Source organism: Eutrigla gurnardus, assembly GCF_963514095.1.
Source record: "Eutrigla gurnardus genome assembly, chromosome: 8".
Taxonomy (NCBI): Eukaryota; Metazoa; Chordata; class Actinopteri; order Perciformes; family Triglidae; genus Eutrigla; species Eutrigla gurnardus.
The window spans coordinates 19,688,219-19,705,976 of record NC_139922.1 but is presented as its reverse complement, the minus strand read 5'-3'; the positions used below and the strand labels follow the sequence as shown (position 1 = coordinate 19,705,976).

Genomic DNA, 17,758 nt, shown 5'->3' with positions numbered 1-17,758 from the left:
GGTCCAGAAAAAAGAACAATAATGTATTTGTAATAATATCCCACAAACGTTGTGGAACTTCAAACATGTTTCCTTAATTTGTCTTAAGTAATTTATTTGTTACTGCTACTTGTGTAAAATATCTGAAAAGTTCTTCCATCACAGCTTATTGATGATGTCCTCCACCAAACCTCCCCCTCAAAAATCACATTTTAACATTTTCTAGAGTACTGACGCCCTCTGCTGGCTGCCCAGGTCTAGTTTATCCTGCAGAAGTGAAAGCGGTATTCAGATACTTAAAAGTAAAATGACTACAGTGTGGAAATACTCCGTGACAAGTCCTGCATTCAAAATGTTACTGAAGTAAGGAAGTAAACTATTCGATGAATTTTCCATGGATTTTTTTTTCAACACTATTTTTTTTCACATAGGCCATACTATGACTTTTTTTTATGACTTTTTTTTTTTAAATAATAGCCTATACTACGACTTTTTTTGACATACTATTTTTTTTTTTACCTTTTCCAACATACTATATGTGGATTTTTTTTTAAAATCCTGACTTTTTATTTTTTACGTATTATACAATTACTTTTTTATGATTTTTTTCCCCAAATAATATGACTTTTTGACATCCATCCATTTTCTACCGCTTATCCTGTATTTAGGGTCACGGGGGGGCTGGAGCCGATCCCAGCTGTCATTGGGCGAAGGCAGGGTACACCCTGGACAGGACACCAGTCTATCACAGGGCCGACATGTAGAGACAAACAGCCATTCACACTCACATTCACACCTACGGGCAATTTAGAGTCACCAATTAACCTATCCCCATCCTGCATGTCTTTGGACTGTGGGAGGAAGCCGGAGAACCCGGAGAGAACCCACGCTTACACGGGGAGAACATGCAAACTCCACACAGAAGGAACCCGGGCCGACCCGGGAATCGAACCCAGGACCCTCTTGCTGTGAGGCGAGAGTGCTACCCACTACACCACCGTGCAGCCCATGACTTTTTGACATATGTATATTTATTTATTTTTTACTTTTTTTCACAAGCTTGCTTACATAACATGATTTTTTCAATGCTATATTATGACTTTATTACTTCGACATACTATGACTTTTTAATGATTTTTTTCCAATATGCTATACTATGATAAAAAACGAACAGAAAAGTCAAAGAATAGTATGTAAAAAAAAATCTACTTCAGTTTATTAGAAAAAAAAAAAAAAAAAAAAAAATCTTAATCCTAAAATTTGGAGATACAATCACTGGATAGGAAGGATATGAAAATTGTAATCTGTAGAGGAACTAAAGCAGAGACAAATTAACGTAGTGGAGAAAATAAACAATTAATTGCCTCCGAGATGTAGACTAGAAGTATAAATGTTGCGTTAAATGTAAATACTCATGTACAAGCTCCCCAAATGTATGTACAACACTTAGTTAACATAATTAGTTACTTTGCACCGCTCTTTATTTGCCAATGACTTGGGAACGCGGTTTGTTCATACATTTATTTAACATATTTAAGACTAAACGTGAAGAGTAACTTACAGAATATGGAGTCAAAAGCAGGAAATGTTGATGGATCAATGAAGCTGTATGCCTTGATATCCTATGATCACTGTGCCGACATACTGTTCAGCTCCTGTTTGGCTTACTGATGGATGAATGGATAACCGCCCCGTTACATGCGAGTATAGCTGGAAACGACAACAAACCAGACACGGTAAGTATTGCAAACTGTTTATTCATAGTAAATGAAAGTGTGCAATTCAGTGAGTGGGGAGAAAGAGGAGAGGAGTGTCGGGGACGGTCGCTGTCTTTGGTCCATACTCTGGTGGGGGGGATTTCAGTGAATCGGTGGGAGACAAGAAAAGGCACTTGAGTTTACAGTTGTCTCAGAAAGGTTGTCTTGAGAAGCAGGACACCAGGTCTACTGGAAGAATGAATGGACTAGATGTTTAAACCTCCATTATGCCTAATATGAATATCACATACAAAATGCCCCATGTGAGCACAAAACTATATAGCTACATAAATGTATATACAGTAAGGAATCAGAAAATGAAGAAGAAGAGGAAGAAGAAGAAAAGTTGAAGTGTTGGATTTATCTCCTTTGGAATTCTTTACAGGCAGTGGAAGAAAAAGAAATAAGGCAGCAACTTTAAAACAGGACGAAATTATCTTTGGCGATAACCTAATACTCCTAAATTTGGAATGTAAGACAAAAAAAAAAGTGGTTTGAGTGAGGCAGACTAGATCTACTTTTGAGTATTGATCCAACAAATCCAGCACCTCCAGAGGACGCTGGAAATATGCTGGAATAAAAACTGATTTGTTTATCATCTGTTCTACAGCCCTGATCAATTCAAACCGCAGCCTCCCAAAAAACATCAGTCAATAAAAAGAAAAATCTTTGACATTACCACCCCGGAATGCATAGTTTGACATTTTAGGAAATACACTTTTTGGCTTTCTTACCAAGAGCTCTATTAGAAACAGCTTCGTCCAAACAACAAATAAAAACCAGCCTGTCAGCACTTCTGAAGCTATCCTGGGCTGGTAGGCAGATTTTGACTAAGCCATTTCCTAGTCCCATTAGGGACTGTCCGAGTGGGACACTGTTCCGTTAAAAGGAGGTTATTAAGTTGAACAGTTGCCAAAAAAAAAGTCTCTGTATGGAAACTTCCCATGAAGCATACATTTTGTATTGCTTGTTCAAGTTTTCTAGCTGTAAATTCCTCATTACTGCCCCTTGAAGCCAGAAGGTTTAAAAACTCCCACTGGCAACTACTGAACCGTCACAAGGTGGCAACAATGAGCCCGATCTAAAAACGGGGAAAACAAGCAGTGGAACGGTGAGATCGATGCTTCATCAGAAGTGTTCGCAAACTGCGAAAAAGGAAATGAGCTCATTTCCTAAAATGTCACACTATTCCTTCTAGTCAAAACATTCGTGTCTTGACAGCACAAATTTACCAAAAACTGCAAACAAGTTAACACTCCTCTCCACAATATCAACGAACACAATTACTGAAATATAATCTCAAAAATGAGGATCTGAAAACCTTGAGGAAACGAAAAAGGGGGTGGGGTGGGGGGGAAGAGTTATTCATTTCCACCCAAAGTCTGCTCAAAAGGAAGACGACACATTATGAAGAAAATGCAGCAATTATGTAACAACCAGTCTTAAACTACAGCCTTGCAGCTCACCATACTGTATTTACATAACTACAAGAAGATAAGCGATGAGGCATCATCGGGGGTCCCTGTCCCTTGAATAACGGCTCACTGCCAGGGAACGGCTCGAAAACAGGCCGCTTCAAAACATCAGCCGTGTGGCGCCCACCAGCTTTTTGTTCACACTACGTGGACGCTGTGATGAGACTCCACTCCGACGAATAGCCTTGAAGCGTCTACTTGGCAGCCATAGAGAAGGGAAAAAAAAAATGTGTGAAATCAATACAATCTTCCAATGCATTCATCAGTTTGATCAGTTGTGCGTCCACAGATGGGATAAAGTGAGAATATAAAAGAAGGGGAAGAAAAAAATCTTATTCTCACACATATTTATAAATTGCATGCCTGCTCTACGAGTACCATCTGTTTTAAAAAAGAAAAAAAACCCATCATGACGCAGACATCCATGTCTCTAGAAAGGCAAATGTGAAGTCTCTCTGTGACTAAAGGCAAGCATGACATTAATATGCCATCCATGTGCATATAACAACACAAAGAAGAAGAAGGAATGGTGCGTGCGGAAGAAAATTCATCCAAATAAATGTCAAGAATTAAATATGGAACAGCACGTGGACAGTTTCCTTTGTTGTCAGTTTTAACATTTTAACAGTATTCTTCAAAAAAAAGGTAATGAGCCCTCTCTTTGTTATAAAATAATGGGACAGCGAGGCGACAGCAGCGTCACCTCCAAACCCTGTCGGCCTCTTCGGCAATGTGTAAAAGGAGAAGCTCAACGTTTTGGGGGAATGCGCACACACATTGTTTTTTTGGCTGAGCTAGATGAGAAGATTGATACCGCTCTCATGTACGGATTATTAGTCGCATTTGAAGCTTCAGCCAGCAGCCCATTAGCTTAGCTTAGCTAAAGACTGGAAACAAAAGAAAAGGTTTGCTCTGTCTGACACATCACCCCCATGAAACCACCATTTGTAGTCTTTACACTTCTCTTTGTATGAACTAAACAAGATGGAACATGTTTAGGAGGTGTTGGTAGGCCTGATATTTCGACATTGGGCCAGGCACCAACTGCCCTTTGTTAAGCCCAGCTAACAAGGTGCTGGTGTACGAACATCAGACTGGTACCCATCTTCCGAGCCAACTCTCGACAAGAAAGAATGAGCCGTTTCTCAAATGTCATACTATTCCCTTAAGAGGGCAACCTCAGTGTTCACAGAGTGACTCTCAAACACATCTAAGTCCTAGTGTTAACAAGCTCCCTATGATTTGTAGCAGCCATACGAAAAGCTCTGATTTGATATGTTTGCTTTTTTTTTGCTTTTTTTTTTTTTAAACACCTTGTAAGGAGTAACGATAGTCTGTAGTGTTGATTGCATGTCTACTCTCCTGATGAATAAAAACAAAAATCTCTGATAATGCTAATACTACTTTTGCACTTTCACTACACTATTCGTGGTGAAAGCATTGAAATGGTCCTAGGAGACGAGTAAAAATGAAAAAATAAAAGACAATCTGAGGTGGAAATCCGAGAGCTGACATAAGCCACAGCAAAAATAGAAAATAGTACTAAGTGTTGAACTTCAATAGTGCACAAATTGTTGCAGGTAATCACGTCAGCTTAACTGCGAAAAGAGTAAAAGTGACCGACGCTAGCGTAGCAATGAGTTCTCTCAACGGGGCGCCTAAAGATGGAAGCTGGTACCTTAACCAGGAATGCAGAAATGCAAAAAGGAAGAGCGAATACAGAACAGTGAGAAATTTCAAGTTTGAAGGATGAGTGGATTGATGCAGAGAGGTGGCACTACAGTTCAACTGACGGAAATATGTAAACTTGTATTCTATTCTTCATTTTGTTAGTAGAAGGGGACAGTGTGGAGGGGGTGGGGAGGGGAGTGCAAGGATTAGTATATGGGTTTGATTAAGGACAGGATTTCCAATGTCAAGGGCAGGGCGTCCGCGGAGGCCTTTGGGGAAGCCCGTTATGGGAGGGCCGGTCTTGGTTGTGGGAGGATGTGGAGGAATGGTGGGGACCTCTTGAGCTGTGTGAGTGCTGGGAAGGACCAGAAGAGCCACCGTCAGTCTGGTAGCGGTGGTGAGGCCGACTGGCGTTCCTGTCATGGTAGGAACCGCCATTATACCTCTGACCACCCGAGTGATACCCTTGTCCCTGGAAAGTACGCCTGTTGCCTTGGAAAATCTGAGGGATCGGAGAATTAAAATGAAGTGAGCGACTGGAAGTGATTTACGTTGCTGAAGTCAACGTCTTCATGGTTTGAATGACAACAACTGCTGACCTGTTTGTTTGGTGGAGGGCGGTGTTCACTGGGGGTGCTTTGGGTCTGGGTGGGAGCAGGAGTTTCCAGCACACTTGGGCTGGCGACAGAAGAGGACGTGGAGCTACAACGGGACCGATTTGAGTAGCCTGTACGTGGATGGTAAACTGTAAAAAGAAGCCAGGTAAATCACTAATAGTACAACCGAGCACGATTAATAAATGATCCTGGTACAGCACTGAGTAAAACCCAGAAAAGCTCTTCTTTATATGAGATTTGAAGGGACTGGGATTGTTTTAAGACCCCATTTACATGGTCAACCTTTGTCTGATAAACATGGTGAAATCTTTGATCATCAATGACAAACTATCTTCTTAGATTATACTGTAAGACATCGGCCAACGGCTGATTTAGAGCTTGTGAGGGAGAAGTCTAATAAAGACTTGGTCACAGTGTGATATTCACTGAACTACTATCGTTTCTAAGGGAAATAAGGGATGGGAGCATCCTGATTGAATTTTAATTAGCATTTTGCAAATTTTCCACTTTTTCTGACACACATTTTTAGAAGATTTCAGTTTGAACACAAATTAAAAAAAAAGACAGATAAAACAGATGGAAATTATCGTGTACCTGATCCAAAACCTGTGATACTCGTCTTCAGCGGTTCAAGATCAAATGTAAATCTCACAGCTTTCCCAAGGTCTTCGTCATATTTTCGCTCACTCACAAAGTGCTGAGGGGGAAGAAAAAAAAAATAAGATTCAATGGATTACATTCATCAGCAGCATGTTCAATAATACAACGGCTACATTTATTTTAGTTTGCCGTTTTTTTATTTAATCTATTATTTCTGCTTGTGGTTCACCTTGAAAAAAAAAAAAACAGCACAATTTAATGAGCTTTCAACTGTGGCTCCACAAATAACACCCATTGTACATTCAGTCTGGCGTCCACCAAGTTAAACATTGTGAGACGGAGAGAAAAAGAGAGACACAGACAGACAGAGAGACAAACAGACAGACAGAGGAGTCTGAACTGGAGCAGCAGCATTGTTTAAGTACCTTGATGTCTGCACGTAGTTCAGTCAGCTGCTCCTCAGACATGGATGCCGACTGATCCGTCAATCGTCTGAGCTCCTCCGCCCTCTTCTGCCGGGCGTCCAGAATCACCACTGAAACAAAGCAAATGGGAACTTTAACAGACATAAACAAATGTTGAACACTCATTTGAAACCAACAACACCCTTCAAGCTTTCTTGTCCATGGTGTCTCCGAGTCCAATAACAATTTATGTCCAATTAAGAGGCAAATATATGTATTTAAACATCTTCATCCAAGTCTGCCAGCGACAACGATCACTTTTGCCATCAATAAACCTACCAGTTATTTTCTCGATTCATTGTTTGTATAAAATGTCAGAAGATGATTTAAATGTTTAGTGAAGGCCAAGGCGGTGCCTTCAAATGTCTCCTGTTGTATGAAAAGCCTGAAGGGATTCACTTCGTTTCATACAAGAAAATCAGCAAACAGAGAAGCTGAAATAAGCCAATATTTGGTATTATGCTCGAAAACACTTAAATAATGAACCGATTATCAACATAGCCGCAGATTATTATAATCATTATATGTTTTATCATCGTTTCTGTACTACTGGTGTTCCCTGCAGTCACCGTAAGTTTCAGTTTCTCAGTTCTTGATATGAAAAGGACAAAGTGCAGCTGACTCAGCATCTAAAAAAGGTCAACAAAAAGGTCAAAGATAAAGTTCTATATGTTTGAATTGTCTTTCATGCTTTTAGGTTTAATAAAGTTCTTTTTTTCCCCAATGTTATAGATGTTATTTAGTAAGAAGGGTTTGTTTTGTACACTGGGAACAAAACGCTGGACAATGGTTCCACCTGATTGACAACTGGAGGGCCGACAGACGAAATGATCCCTCTGGGCCACAGTTCAATAATAGAAGAAATGCCCAGTCATTGGTAAAATAAGGTGGAAGGTTAGCATCAAAACATGTGCAGATATAAATGGGTGCAGGTTCCCTTTTCAGTGTCAAGTGCATAATAATGCAGCCTATAATAAACTGGAATTAACTGGCAAATAAACAAACTTCACAATAGAAATAAAATGTTAGTTAGTTAGTTAGTTAGATAGTTAGGGTAATGCTGACAAATCACAGTTTAAACCTCTTCAATCTAACCATCGAGTCACTGAAACACTTTGATTCTGTTGAATGGTTGTTTATGTGTTAATGTGAAAGCACATAACAAACAAGTGTTATTTTAAACTCCCTTAGGGTTTTATTAACAATCCCAGAATACACGCTGGGCTTTAGGACGTTTTTTTTCTACAATTTTATTGAATTATAAAGGCCAAACGATTAACTGAAAAAATAATCAACCGATTAATTAGTTAGAACTGAAACAATTAATATATTAGTCGTTCAAAAGAACATTAATAATCTGACAGTGAATCAAACTGTTTGAGCAATTGGTTCAAGTAATTTCCTTCAATCAAATATGCAAAACAACAATCAATTAATTAAAAAAAAGTAATTGGCAGATTATATTATTATAATTAAAATAATAGTTGGGTGCAGCCCTAAACATTTATCCCAGCCACTGGTACTTGGTAACACTGGTACCTCCAGTATGGATGAATAAGGACCGGACTAAATACTGAGAACATCTTTTTTTTGGTTTGGATTCTTTTAATCGTTGCCAGTTTTATACCTGCATTCAGATCTGACATCAGTTAACTCTTTTCCTGCAGCAGATCGACAGGTTATAAAGGAAACCGTCAGTTAAACATAAATCTAACACGGGGAGGAGATTAGTAGAAGGCACATTTTGAGGAATCCTGCCTTTTGTGATGTCGAAGAAATGCTACAGTTTCTCTGCTTGCCTCCCAATTCCCCAATCACATTGCACAAAGACAGCATTGAGCCTCCCTTGACACCTGACACTATTCACTTTTTCCAGGCCTGGAACACACAGCACTCAACACTGAGAGGACAGAGTAACAGAGAATGGCCTACTTGTGCAAATATGTAGTCTTGCTCTGTCATGTTACACAAATACACACACACACACACACAGTGGTATGCTCTAGGTATATCAGGACCCCGAGGGCACCACTGCAGGTTTGAAGAAACTAGGACACAACAATTTCTTTTACTGCCTCCCCGGAAACGATTCAGGTCAGATCCTCCAGGCCCTTGTGTCAGGTGATCATTGTATATGAAGCATATGAACAGCTCCCAGGTGGTATGTGAGGAGAAGGGGTTTGGTTCGGTCTACGTACGTGGGGGGGGAAAAAACAAATAAAAGTACAGTACTTACTGGCCTCTGCTTTCACTTTGTCCATTTCTCCCAATAGAGTCACTTCTCTGTCCATTAAACTAGAAAAAAAGGAGCATGATGATGAGGAGGAGTGGTTCATTTGTTTTTACTCACTCACTAAGAGATTATCAATTCCAATAACTTCAAACAAAGAGGCAGCTGTACACTTCAGGGATCAGAAATACAGCAGCCTGGATGAATAACAGCAAAGTGCAAAACATTTCAACAGTTAGCGGTGAAGTACACTACAGCTCTCCCTCCTGCCATCGATCAGCATACAAGTGCCATTATCAAATGATAATCATAACCATGAGTGCATTCTTTTATTATGCAACTGTTTAATTTCCTCACAGCTACTAAGACACTCAAAGCTAAGGGAGAAAGTTATATAATATATTGATTCCTTTAGCGATTAGTAAAATATTGCTCAGGTAGAGGGACCGGGATGAGGAAGGTTCATCTTGGGACTGTGACACTCGTTAATATTTTTTATTTATTATTTATGCGTATATGTGGTAAACACTAGGTTCATTATTTAAGTTATAGAAAGTCTTAGGACAAGCCCAAATTGTCCCGGAGGAACCAAACTCAGTAATTCATTCCTGTTTGCATTTCATAATCAATTATCAGGGCCCCCGCCTTTAAAGTTCCTGCACTATTGGAAAGTACTACCCCTAGAGTTGACACTTGTTTTTAGCACCTAGATCCAGAATACTGGAACCAAAATGCTCAAAAGGGTTCTTGGTAATGTGGGAGAGCTCCCACAGTGAAACGTTCACGCCATTTTTCAACATGCAAATTCAAATATTCCATCACTCACCAGCTCTGAAGCTCAGCAAACGTCTGCTTCATCCTCTTGATTGAAGAGTCCATCTCCTCCTTGACCACTATCCTGTAGCGGGTCAGTGAGGCGGTGCATCTCTGCAGGTCCTTCACAGAGCGGTCAATGTTGGGAGCTGAGACGTGAACAGTAAGCTTCATTTAGGCACACGTTGAAGAAGAAGCACCACAAGATATTCTGTCCCAGATTAGGCTTTGCCTGTATCTGGTAACAGCTCACCGTACATTTATTTATTAATGATAGTCTAATACTACATGCAGGACAAGACTCATCTGAGAAGTAAGAGGATTCTAACCCATCTTCTTGACTCCTGATGATCCTTGCTCATCAGCGGTGGATGGAAGTGAGGAAGAGGGTGGGTGTGAATTTGAGCCTGGCCTCTGTCGGTTCCTGTTGCCTCTAGGACCCTGGTGATTCCTCCCGCCTTGCTGTAAGGGGGGACTTGGAGCGCTACCTGGACTTTCTGCTTCTGGACCTGTAAGAAGATGGAGATGAAATGGAAAAAAAATGCCTTTTTAAAATCACATCCTTGGTATATTGTGCATCTATTTAACAATATATAGCAGGGGGAAACAATTCATCTCTTCGTATTCTTTATATAAAAGTGAGATATTATTTTCTTCCTGGAAAACAAAAATATGACACGTGCTTACATGAGCCAATACCAACCATAGCCAGAAGCTCTGAATATCTAGATTGAAGTGCAGGATAAGTCACCACAAATCATTTTTCATTTTTCAAAAGGAAGAGAAAATGGTGGGATTTGATATATTAATAATAATTCCTAGGAATAGAAACATAAAAAATCTAATAAGGCCTCACTGAAGAATAATTGATCATTATTATAATCGACGTCCCCTAAATTGCAAAATAACACCACCTCTTTCACAACAATTATAACGGATCATTGCTTTCAATCCTGAAATCAACAGATGGAAAGTAGTGATGCAGTTGTGTCAGCAGTCATATTAGGGACCCAAAACAGTTAAAGTTCCCTTAACAGTTAAATTACTAGAGCGGTTAACGATGCGTCCTCAGAGGAGCACTGTGCTCAGACCAAAATAAAAGGAAAAGGGAATTAGATGACATGAAATTAAAATGGTCCATGACTCAGCCCTTTCTTCTTTTGCCTTCATCATTAGTCATAGCTGTGATTACCGGTGATTTCGGAGGTAGCAGGTTCAGAGTCCAGCTCGGTTGCATCCAGCGAGGCAGAGTCCAACTGTTCACTCAGAGAATCAAGTGACTCTCCATCCAGGACCGATCCGTTGGCATGAAAGCCGTTCACCTCCTCCTTGCCCTCCTCGGGCGGCGTGGCCTCAGCTGGAGCAGGCTCTGCAGAAGCCTCGGGCTGGGGCTTGGGCTTCTTTTTCTTCTTGGGCTGAACATGGAGATATCAATGTTTGTTCAAAATCTCTATCCTGAACAGAGCAGTGACTCGGAACAATTTCAGCACAGACAAGAAAAGATTTAAGCTAAAGCTGAAATAAAACTTTTGGCATTGACAATTGATGAAGACATTTAATTTTCAGGAGCAATTAGGGTGAGGTGCCTTGCTCAGGGACACCAGGCACTCAGCTAGGAGGAGACTTCCAGATGTGGGCTTTCAGGTTCTCACCTTCTTTTTGCCGGTGACATTCCACTCCTTCAGGATCTCAACTGCACTGCCTGGGGCATAAAGAAAACAATGACTATGACGAAAGCGCCGCATGACAAACTTAAAAACCCATCTCAATATCTGAACGCCCTGAGGTGTTGTTAAGCTAATGCTAAATATGGCACAAAGCAGTCTGACGTAAATGGACAACCTTCTTGTTCTATAATTAAACCTGCAAAGCTAAAAGGCATGCAAATGACGCTCAGACTTCTGAATGCAAAGCATGGCATGCATGGAAAAAAAGTTGTTCTCAAGGTTACGTTAACAACAAGCAATATAGGCCACATTCCAGGTCTGACTTGAATGTAGTAAACCAACAAGACAGTGCTGGAAATATATAATTATAGTGTATGTGTAACGTTTTTAATAATATGTGGTGAATAGGTCTACTACGTGGTTGAGGTGTTCTGTTGTTGATGATTGTTAAGAAATAAGAAAGAAGTCACCATACCTTCTAAGAAAGCTTGAACTGCCTTGTCGACACAGTTCTCAAAATGCTGCAACACCAGTACGATCTCATTGTTACTTTTGTTGGGAACAACTGCTCTGACGGCACTGATCTGTATATTAAAAACACACACAAAAAACGTATATGGATCAGGTTTTAGAAGAAAGAAAACTCAAAAGGAGTTACAATTACCTGTAAATTTACAATGAAAGCATTTAAACACACCCCTGTACTCATATACTACTGGGGGCCTGTGCTTCATCCCAGCATTTCAAGCGTTTTTTTAATACGTTTCTATGACAAACATATATTGATAACATATCACCATGAACCACTGTTGTATGATAGACTGTGTGGCCATTTATTTGGGCTACTATCTATTTGTTTGACATCTGTAACGTTAGAGCAAGGAGGACACCAGCAACAATCAATGTTCACCCGGACAATCTGCTCCTACAAATTGGCTTTTCAGTCTTTGTGCACTTTCTTGGTTATGATGATGTCTGTCTGACATTAAGTTCAGGATAGAAAGACACAAACGAGCCGTCGCATGAGTAAAGTGGAGTGCTCAGAAAGAAAAAAAACCCTGATGCTGTGTGCGAACTGTTCAAACATGTGAGCTAAGAAGCTCGCCACTGCATCACAAAAACATTCCAGATATCTAACAGGCTAAATATCTGGCCTAATGGACAAAATTAACAAGCATGATTACCATAATCATGAGATTACATAATGATATACCTTCATGCTAAATCAAGTTTTCAAGGGATTCCAAGTGGTGAGCTATTGACCATCAAAATACCCGATACAGACACTGAGAGTTAACTTCTATTAAGACAAGGCAGGCTCTAAAACATTTCCCTTTATCAACACTATACCTGTTGTTCAGACTCATACTAAGACAACTTGCCCTCTCGATTTACTGTTGCTAAAACTGCTGTGCCGAGCCTACAACTAACGGAACTGAATGGCAAGGCTTAGGAGCGAATCCACCAACAGAGTGGGAAAATATTTGACTTTGGGAAGCAAATTAGAAGCCACTAATATTACTAAATCATTTTATTTTAGGTTTCAAAAGGAATGTGTGTACTTCTTACCTTCTCCTTCATCCTCTCAGCTGTTCCGCCCTGGGACATGGCCATTTTTGAGCGAGTGTCAAACACGACCCCTGACGTATCTGTAAAAATAATAATAATAATATTAAAAACTCTGTTGGCTATTTAGGCCTTGAATCACACTTGCAAACCAGCGCAGAGCATCATTTGCAAAGCAAACAAGCCCCAGACATCTTCAAAGAGATTTCCTGGTCGTTGGCTACCATTAATGAATCACGCTATAAAAAGGCAGATTTATGCTTTTGTCTTTATCTAAAGGAATAAGATGACAGGTAAACAGCCATTTTATAAAGATTACAAATTATCAAATACGTTGAAAAAATATTTGATTTGTTTAGTATAGGCATCATTTGTATTCAATACACTGAAAATCTCTCGACACTCGTCACATCTCTGCCTGAACAGTCTTGACTCTGTGTCTTGAATGAAGGCTTCCAAGAACACATTTTTGGGATAAGAACAAGAACCAAGGATTTTCTATCAGGAGGAAGAAAAAAAGTTATGGTGGAAAAAAAAAAATATATATATTACCCACAATGTGAGGACTGTGGACATTTGTTGTTCAAATTGCTAAACAAAAGCCAACAGCTGTGTAGGAAAAGTCAGGGTAAAGTCCAAAGTTAATCTATGGCCATTTAAAGACAAGACAAGGGGGGAAATGCTGGCAGGGCATTCTTGAAAAAATGCCTTGTAAAACTTGTTGATCTCATGCATGAAAGTAGGTTAATGTCATTGTAAATCTCCACAGCTTTTCCGTTAACAGAAGTGATACTGAAATCAGGCCAATACTCACTCAAATAGATTAATCCAATCTATTCAATACGATTTGATGTTTATATGCCATATATATTGCGTTCTGAAATGTAATTCCCATTAAGTTTTGACCAATTTGTTGCAGCATTAAAAAAAGTTGAGGATTTAGATCATATTTATCATTGTTACAATAACTAACAATTCAGTAAATAAAAAAAAAAAAAAACAATGTTAATACATACCCTTCTGGTTTTTCTTTGCCATGTTGTCACACAGAGTTATCCAGGAAATGCTTGGTATTGTACTTCCTCAAGTCTGTATAACACTTCAACTGTATTCAAGATGGTGTTCAAATAAGAGCTCAAAGAGAAGTGACTTTGTCTTTGAATTATTCTTGTTAGAGAAGTCGCCAAAAAAAAGGCTCACAACTGGCAGGAGCTTTGGAAGAACCAGGTTCAGATCAGGCCTCCACCATTCAGTCAAGGATTGGGCTTTTCCTCTGGTTTCTCCACCAGACTGAACCAAATCTGTGGGGGGAGAACAGAAGTTAAAAATGGATTCACACCATGGACTAGAATGTAGAAAAACAAGTAACTGTCACAATGTGGTTTAAAGCAGAAATGCACAGATAGCGACCACTTTCGTAACATCTGAAAATATGAATGCAAATGAAATCCATTTCCTCTACGAATGAAAAACAGATTTCAATAAGTTATTGGCTGTCTTGCAGAGCATCCTTGAAAGAAAATCTGCAGTTGATATTGTCCTTGGCAGAAACACAGCATTAAGTTTGGGAGGGGGGGAGTTAGTATGACTTTAGAGGAACACATATTTGAATTGTAGTTTCTTTTTCTCAGTTCTCTGCTGGAGTGGTGGGTGATGATAACGCTATGAGGGCTAAAATTAAAATGAAAGAAAAAATTATTAAACACTGTTTTTTCCTGAGCTGGTGATGGAAGTAGCTAAGGAGGAAGTCTTCTTCTACATATTATTGTTGTTTTACCCCTTTGCTTTAGTCTAGTTTTGTTGTTTTAAATGTGCAACAAAATTTGAATATTGAGCTATCTCACTTCCTCCTCATCTGTATTGAGAGGTGCCCGTGTAGAGAACTAATCAATGCAGTCTGCCACAAGTTTTAAAGAAAAGGCAGATAAACACGACCATTAACCTTAATCTTTATTTGATATCCACTAATAAATAAAACTATTTGTAGAGAGGCAAGTACAATTTGACTTAAGTAAAGTCGTTTTTTGACCGGGAAAGTCTTTAAAAAACCTCATGATTCAACCCTGCAAAAATATTCACCATGACCTCACAGTCTGGGCACTCTTCAATTGGCTGATCATGACCGTAAATCCAAGAATTTCACACATTTAATATATATATATATTTTTTCATAGACATGATCAAGAACTACCTCAAATATTTTGGATTTTTCCTACAGCCAAACTCATAACTAATGACACAAACATTTGTTACTGTAACCGAAACGGCACAGTTAAATGAAACCAAGAAAGATGACTAGCAGTCACACTTATAAAACAGAAATGAGTCAAAAGGTTTCACCCCGGACAAATATGAATTCTCTGTTTGCAAATTAAGATTAGGATGTGAAAAAAAAAACTAAGATTAAAAGACACAAAATAAAAATGTTGCAATTTCTGCACTTGGAAAAGTAACATCTGAAAATTATTAAAAACTTGTTTTGTCTGGGAAATGATCATCACCCTGCTGAATAATCAATAATCTACCTCAGACTCTCTCCATAACCAAATCTATTTTAATTAGTCGTTAAAAATGCTTTAACCAGACTTTAACCAGCAACCTGGACTCATTTTTATGGGCCTAGCCGTTTAAGGTTTCATTTTCTGACCCTGGTCCTCCGAAAACGAAAGTTACAAGCTGTACAAACACACACCCTGTTGATTAGGACTTTGCGTGCCAGACAGCGGTTCCACCACACCTGTACAGACGTCAAAGTATGCATGAGCACAATCAACAGGCGACACTGCAGCGGTCACTCACACAAAACACTAGGATGCATTATGTTTATCAAGGGGGATGGTGCTCGAGTCTTCAAGAGAGAGCCAGGTGCACTTGTGATGCAAGAAGAAGTGCTAGCTCAGCACTGGAATAAAACCAGTGACTGAGTTTGAAGAAGGTGGCACAAAGTAAATCACAAACAAAGTAGATGCAGAAATGTCAGAAAATGTTTTCAGCCCTCAGACATGCATTTCTCCGTTTTTACATTATATTAAAAGGTGAATCTCTTTGGGTTAGGCTGACAAAACAAGACATTTTAAAAAGGCATCACTTTGGAGGAACAGGGATGGACACTAGAAGGTTCAATTAGAGTTTAATTTAAAGAGTTTCAAGTATTTGTTTCATCACCACTAGCCAAATAATGTATTCTCCTGACAAATGTGGAGAAACCAGATGTCCAGAAGAATTTGCGGTAAAACAATTTCTAATCCAACACTAAATATCATTGATTAGAACAGGCAATATAAAAGTTGCATCTAACCAGAGGCGATAGTGATCCCAGCATCACCTGCCGCAGTTTAGCCAGCATCTTATATAACGTGGTAACAGTGACTCAAAGTCCGTGCAATTTCGGCGTGCTGCAGAAGTCAAATTAGCCTCAAAGTCAGCTTTAAAAACGGGTCCAAATGTTCAGTTTTTCCTACAATCGCAGCGGAAAAAAAATACTTCACTCATACTTCGCTCAGTCAACGACTGCGTCGGTCGTCAAATAGCCAACTTCGTGTTAACGTTAACCAACTGAATGAATGTCATGAAACGTGGCTGTTTGAGAGGTTAGCTCACCCGAACATCTGGCTGAATGTTAATGACACAACAGGATCTCTCTCTGATTCGGTGTTTCTAATTCCACATATTTGGTTGAAGGAGGTTACGTTAACGGTAGCTTGCTACCACTGGGCTACCACCTAAACGCTGCGCGATTAGCTTTGCGTTAGCGACTGCAGTAATTTGCCATTAACGTTACAACAATAGCACCAGTAACGTCTAAATGCAACATAAAGTAAAAACGCCCATTTAAAAAAACGGACCTTTGAATGCATCCTTGGCTAGCACGCAGCTAGCGGATAGCTGTTATTATTCAATGCTCTGCTGCTAGCCTTAGCTACTCAACTTTGACGTTAAACGGCGGTGCTACTATTAAAGCATTGGCCGTCAGTGATTAGCTCAATGTTCTAGCACATCCACATTCGTAAATACGTACTTCGTGTTCGCAGGAAAACTGAACAGTAGATTCTGGAAAGGGTTACCGCAGCTTCCGACGCCAGCCGTCTTTAATGCCAAGTAGTCTGCTGTGGGCAATATTTTCCTCGACTAGACTCCTTCGGGGTTGCCAGGTTGGATTCCGAGAACCTCCGTTTTAAACAAGCGGTTTAGAAACCGAGGACGTGTACAGGCGCAAGGGCTCGAGGCTTAAAGTGGTGGATACCATTGCATTACTCTTATCTTTTACTAAATTACAGCAAAAAAAAAAAGAAAAGAAAAAAATACTAGAATCCAAAATATTAGTCCTCATTATGGAGAAGAATCTGTATTACATTGTTCAATGTGTTAACGTGTAGTCTACATTAGTCTTTAATGTAATATTTTGTAGTATCAGTCTGAGTTTGCAAAGTAACTAGAAACTAAAGTTATCAAATACATGTAGTGGAGTTACATTTAGAATAGTTGCCTCTGAATTATAGTTGAGAAGAACTATAAAGAAGCAGAAAACTGAAACACTCAAGTGAAGAGAAATTGCCTAAGTAATGGTACAAAAGTGTTAACAGCAAATTGTACTATTAAGTAAGAATTTAAAGTGATTATTGGGCAGAATAGTCCCTTTCAGATAGTGACATTATTGTATAAATCATTTTATATGAATGGTATTAATGAATGCTTTAACACGTGTGTGTAGAATAGTTTCTCATAAATGTGCATTTCACAAAATAAAATAGGTCTATAGAAAACCAAAAAAATGTACACACAAAAGCTCCACTTAAAAAATCACCAAGACAAGATAGCTCATCACACAAAGGACAAACATTACATCAGATAATCAGAACCTATTTGTGTTGCGGCTTTTGTATTTGTGTTGTGACTTTTGTATTTGTGTTGCGGCTTTT

At 39.3% G+C, this 17,758-nt stretch overlaps 1 protein-coding gene across 1 annotated transcript; it reads right to left on the bottom strand.

Annotated features, from left to right (window-relative positions):
- Positions 1-1,720: 1,720 nt before the first annotated feature.
- On the bottom strand, positions 1,721-16,973 carry spats2 (spermatogenesis associated serine rich 2). Its single transcript, XM_084014691.1, has 13 exons — positions 16,858-16,973; positions 13,856-14,140; positions 12,843-12,922; positions 11,749-11,857; positions 11,259-11,308; positions 10,799-11,021; positions 9,936-10,115; positions 9,620-9,755; positions 8,800-8,858; positions 6,525-6,634; positions 6,094-6,196; positions 5,482-5,627; positions 1,721-5,384 (listed from the first exon to the last, which is right to left on the bottom strand). Exons 2-13 carry the CDS (start codon positions 13,875-13,877, stop codon positions 5,127-5,129), a joined length of 1,476 nt encoding a protein of 491 aa, XP_083870817.1. The 5' UTR covers positions 13,878-14,140; positions 16,858-16,973; the 3' UTR covers positions 1,721-5,126.
- Positions 16,974-17,758: the final 785 nt, after the last annotated feature.

What these genes read in the sequence shown, in the direction of transcription:
- spats2 (XM_084014691.1), bottom strand. Translation starts at nt 13,877, where the DNA reads ATGGCAAAGAAAAACCAGAAGG. An exon ending in CTGAGAGGATGAAGGAGAAG is followed by an intron (nt 11,858 to 12,842) that starts GTAAGAAGTACA and finishes TTTAATATACAG; the next exon opens with ATCAGTGCCGTCAGAGCAGT. An exon ending in ATCAGGAGTCAAGAAGATGG is followed by an intron (nt 9,756 to 9,935) that starts GTTAGAATCCTC and finishes TTCACGTCTCAG; the next exon opens with CTCCCAACATTGACCGCTCT.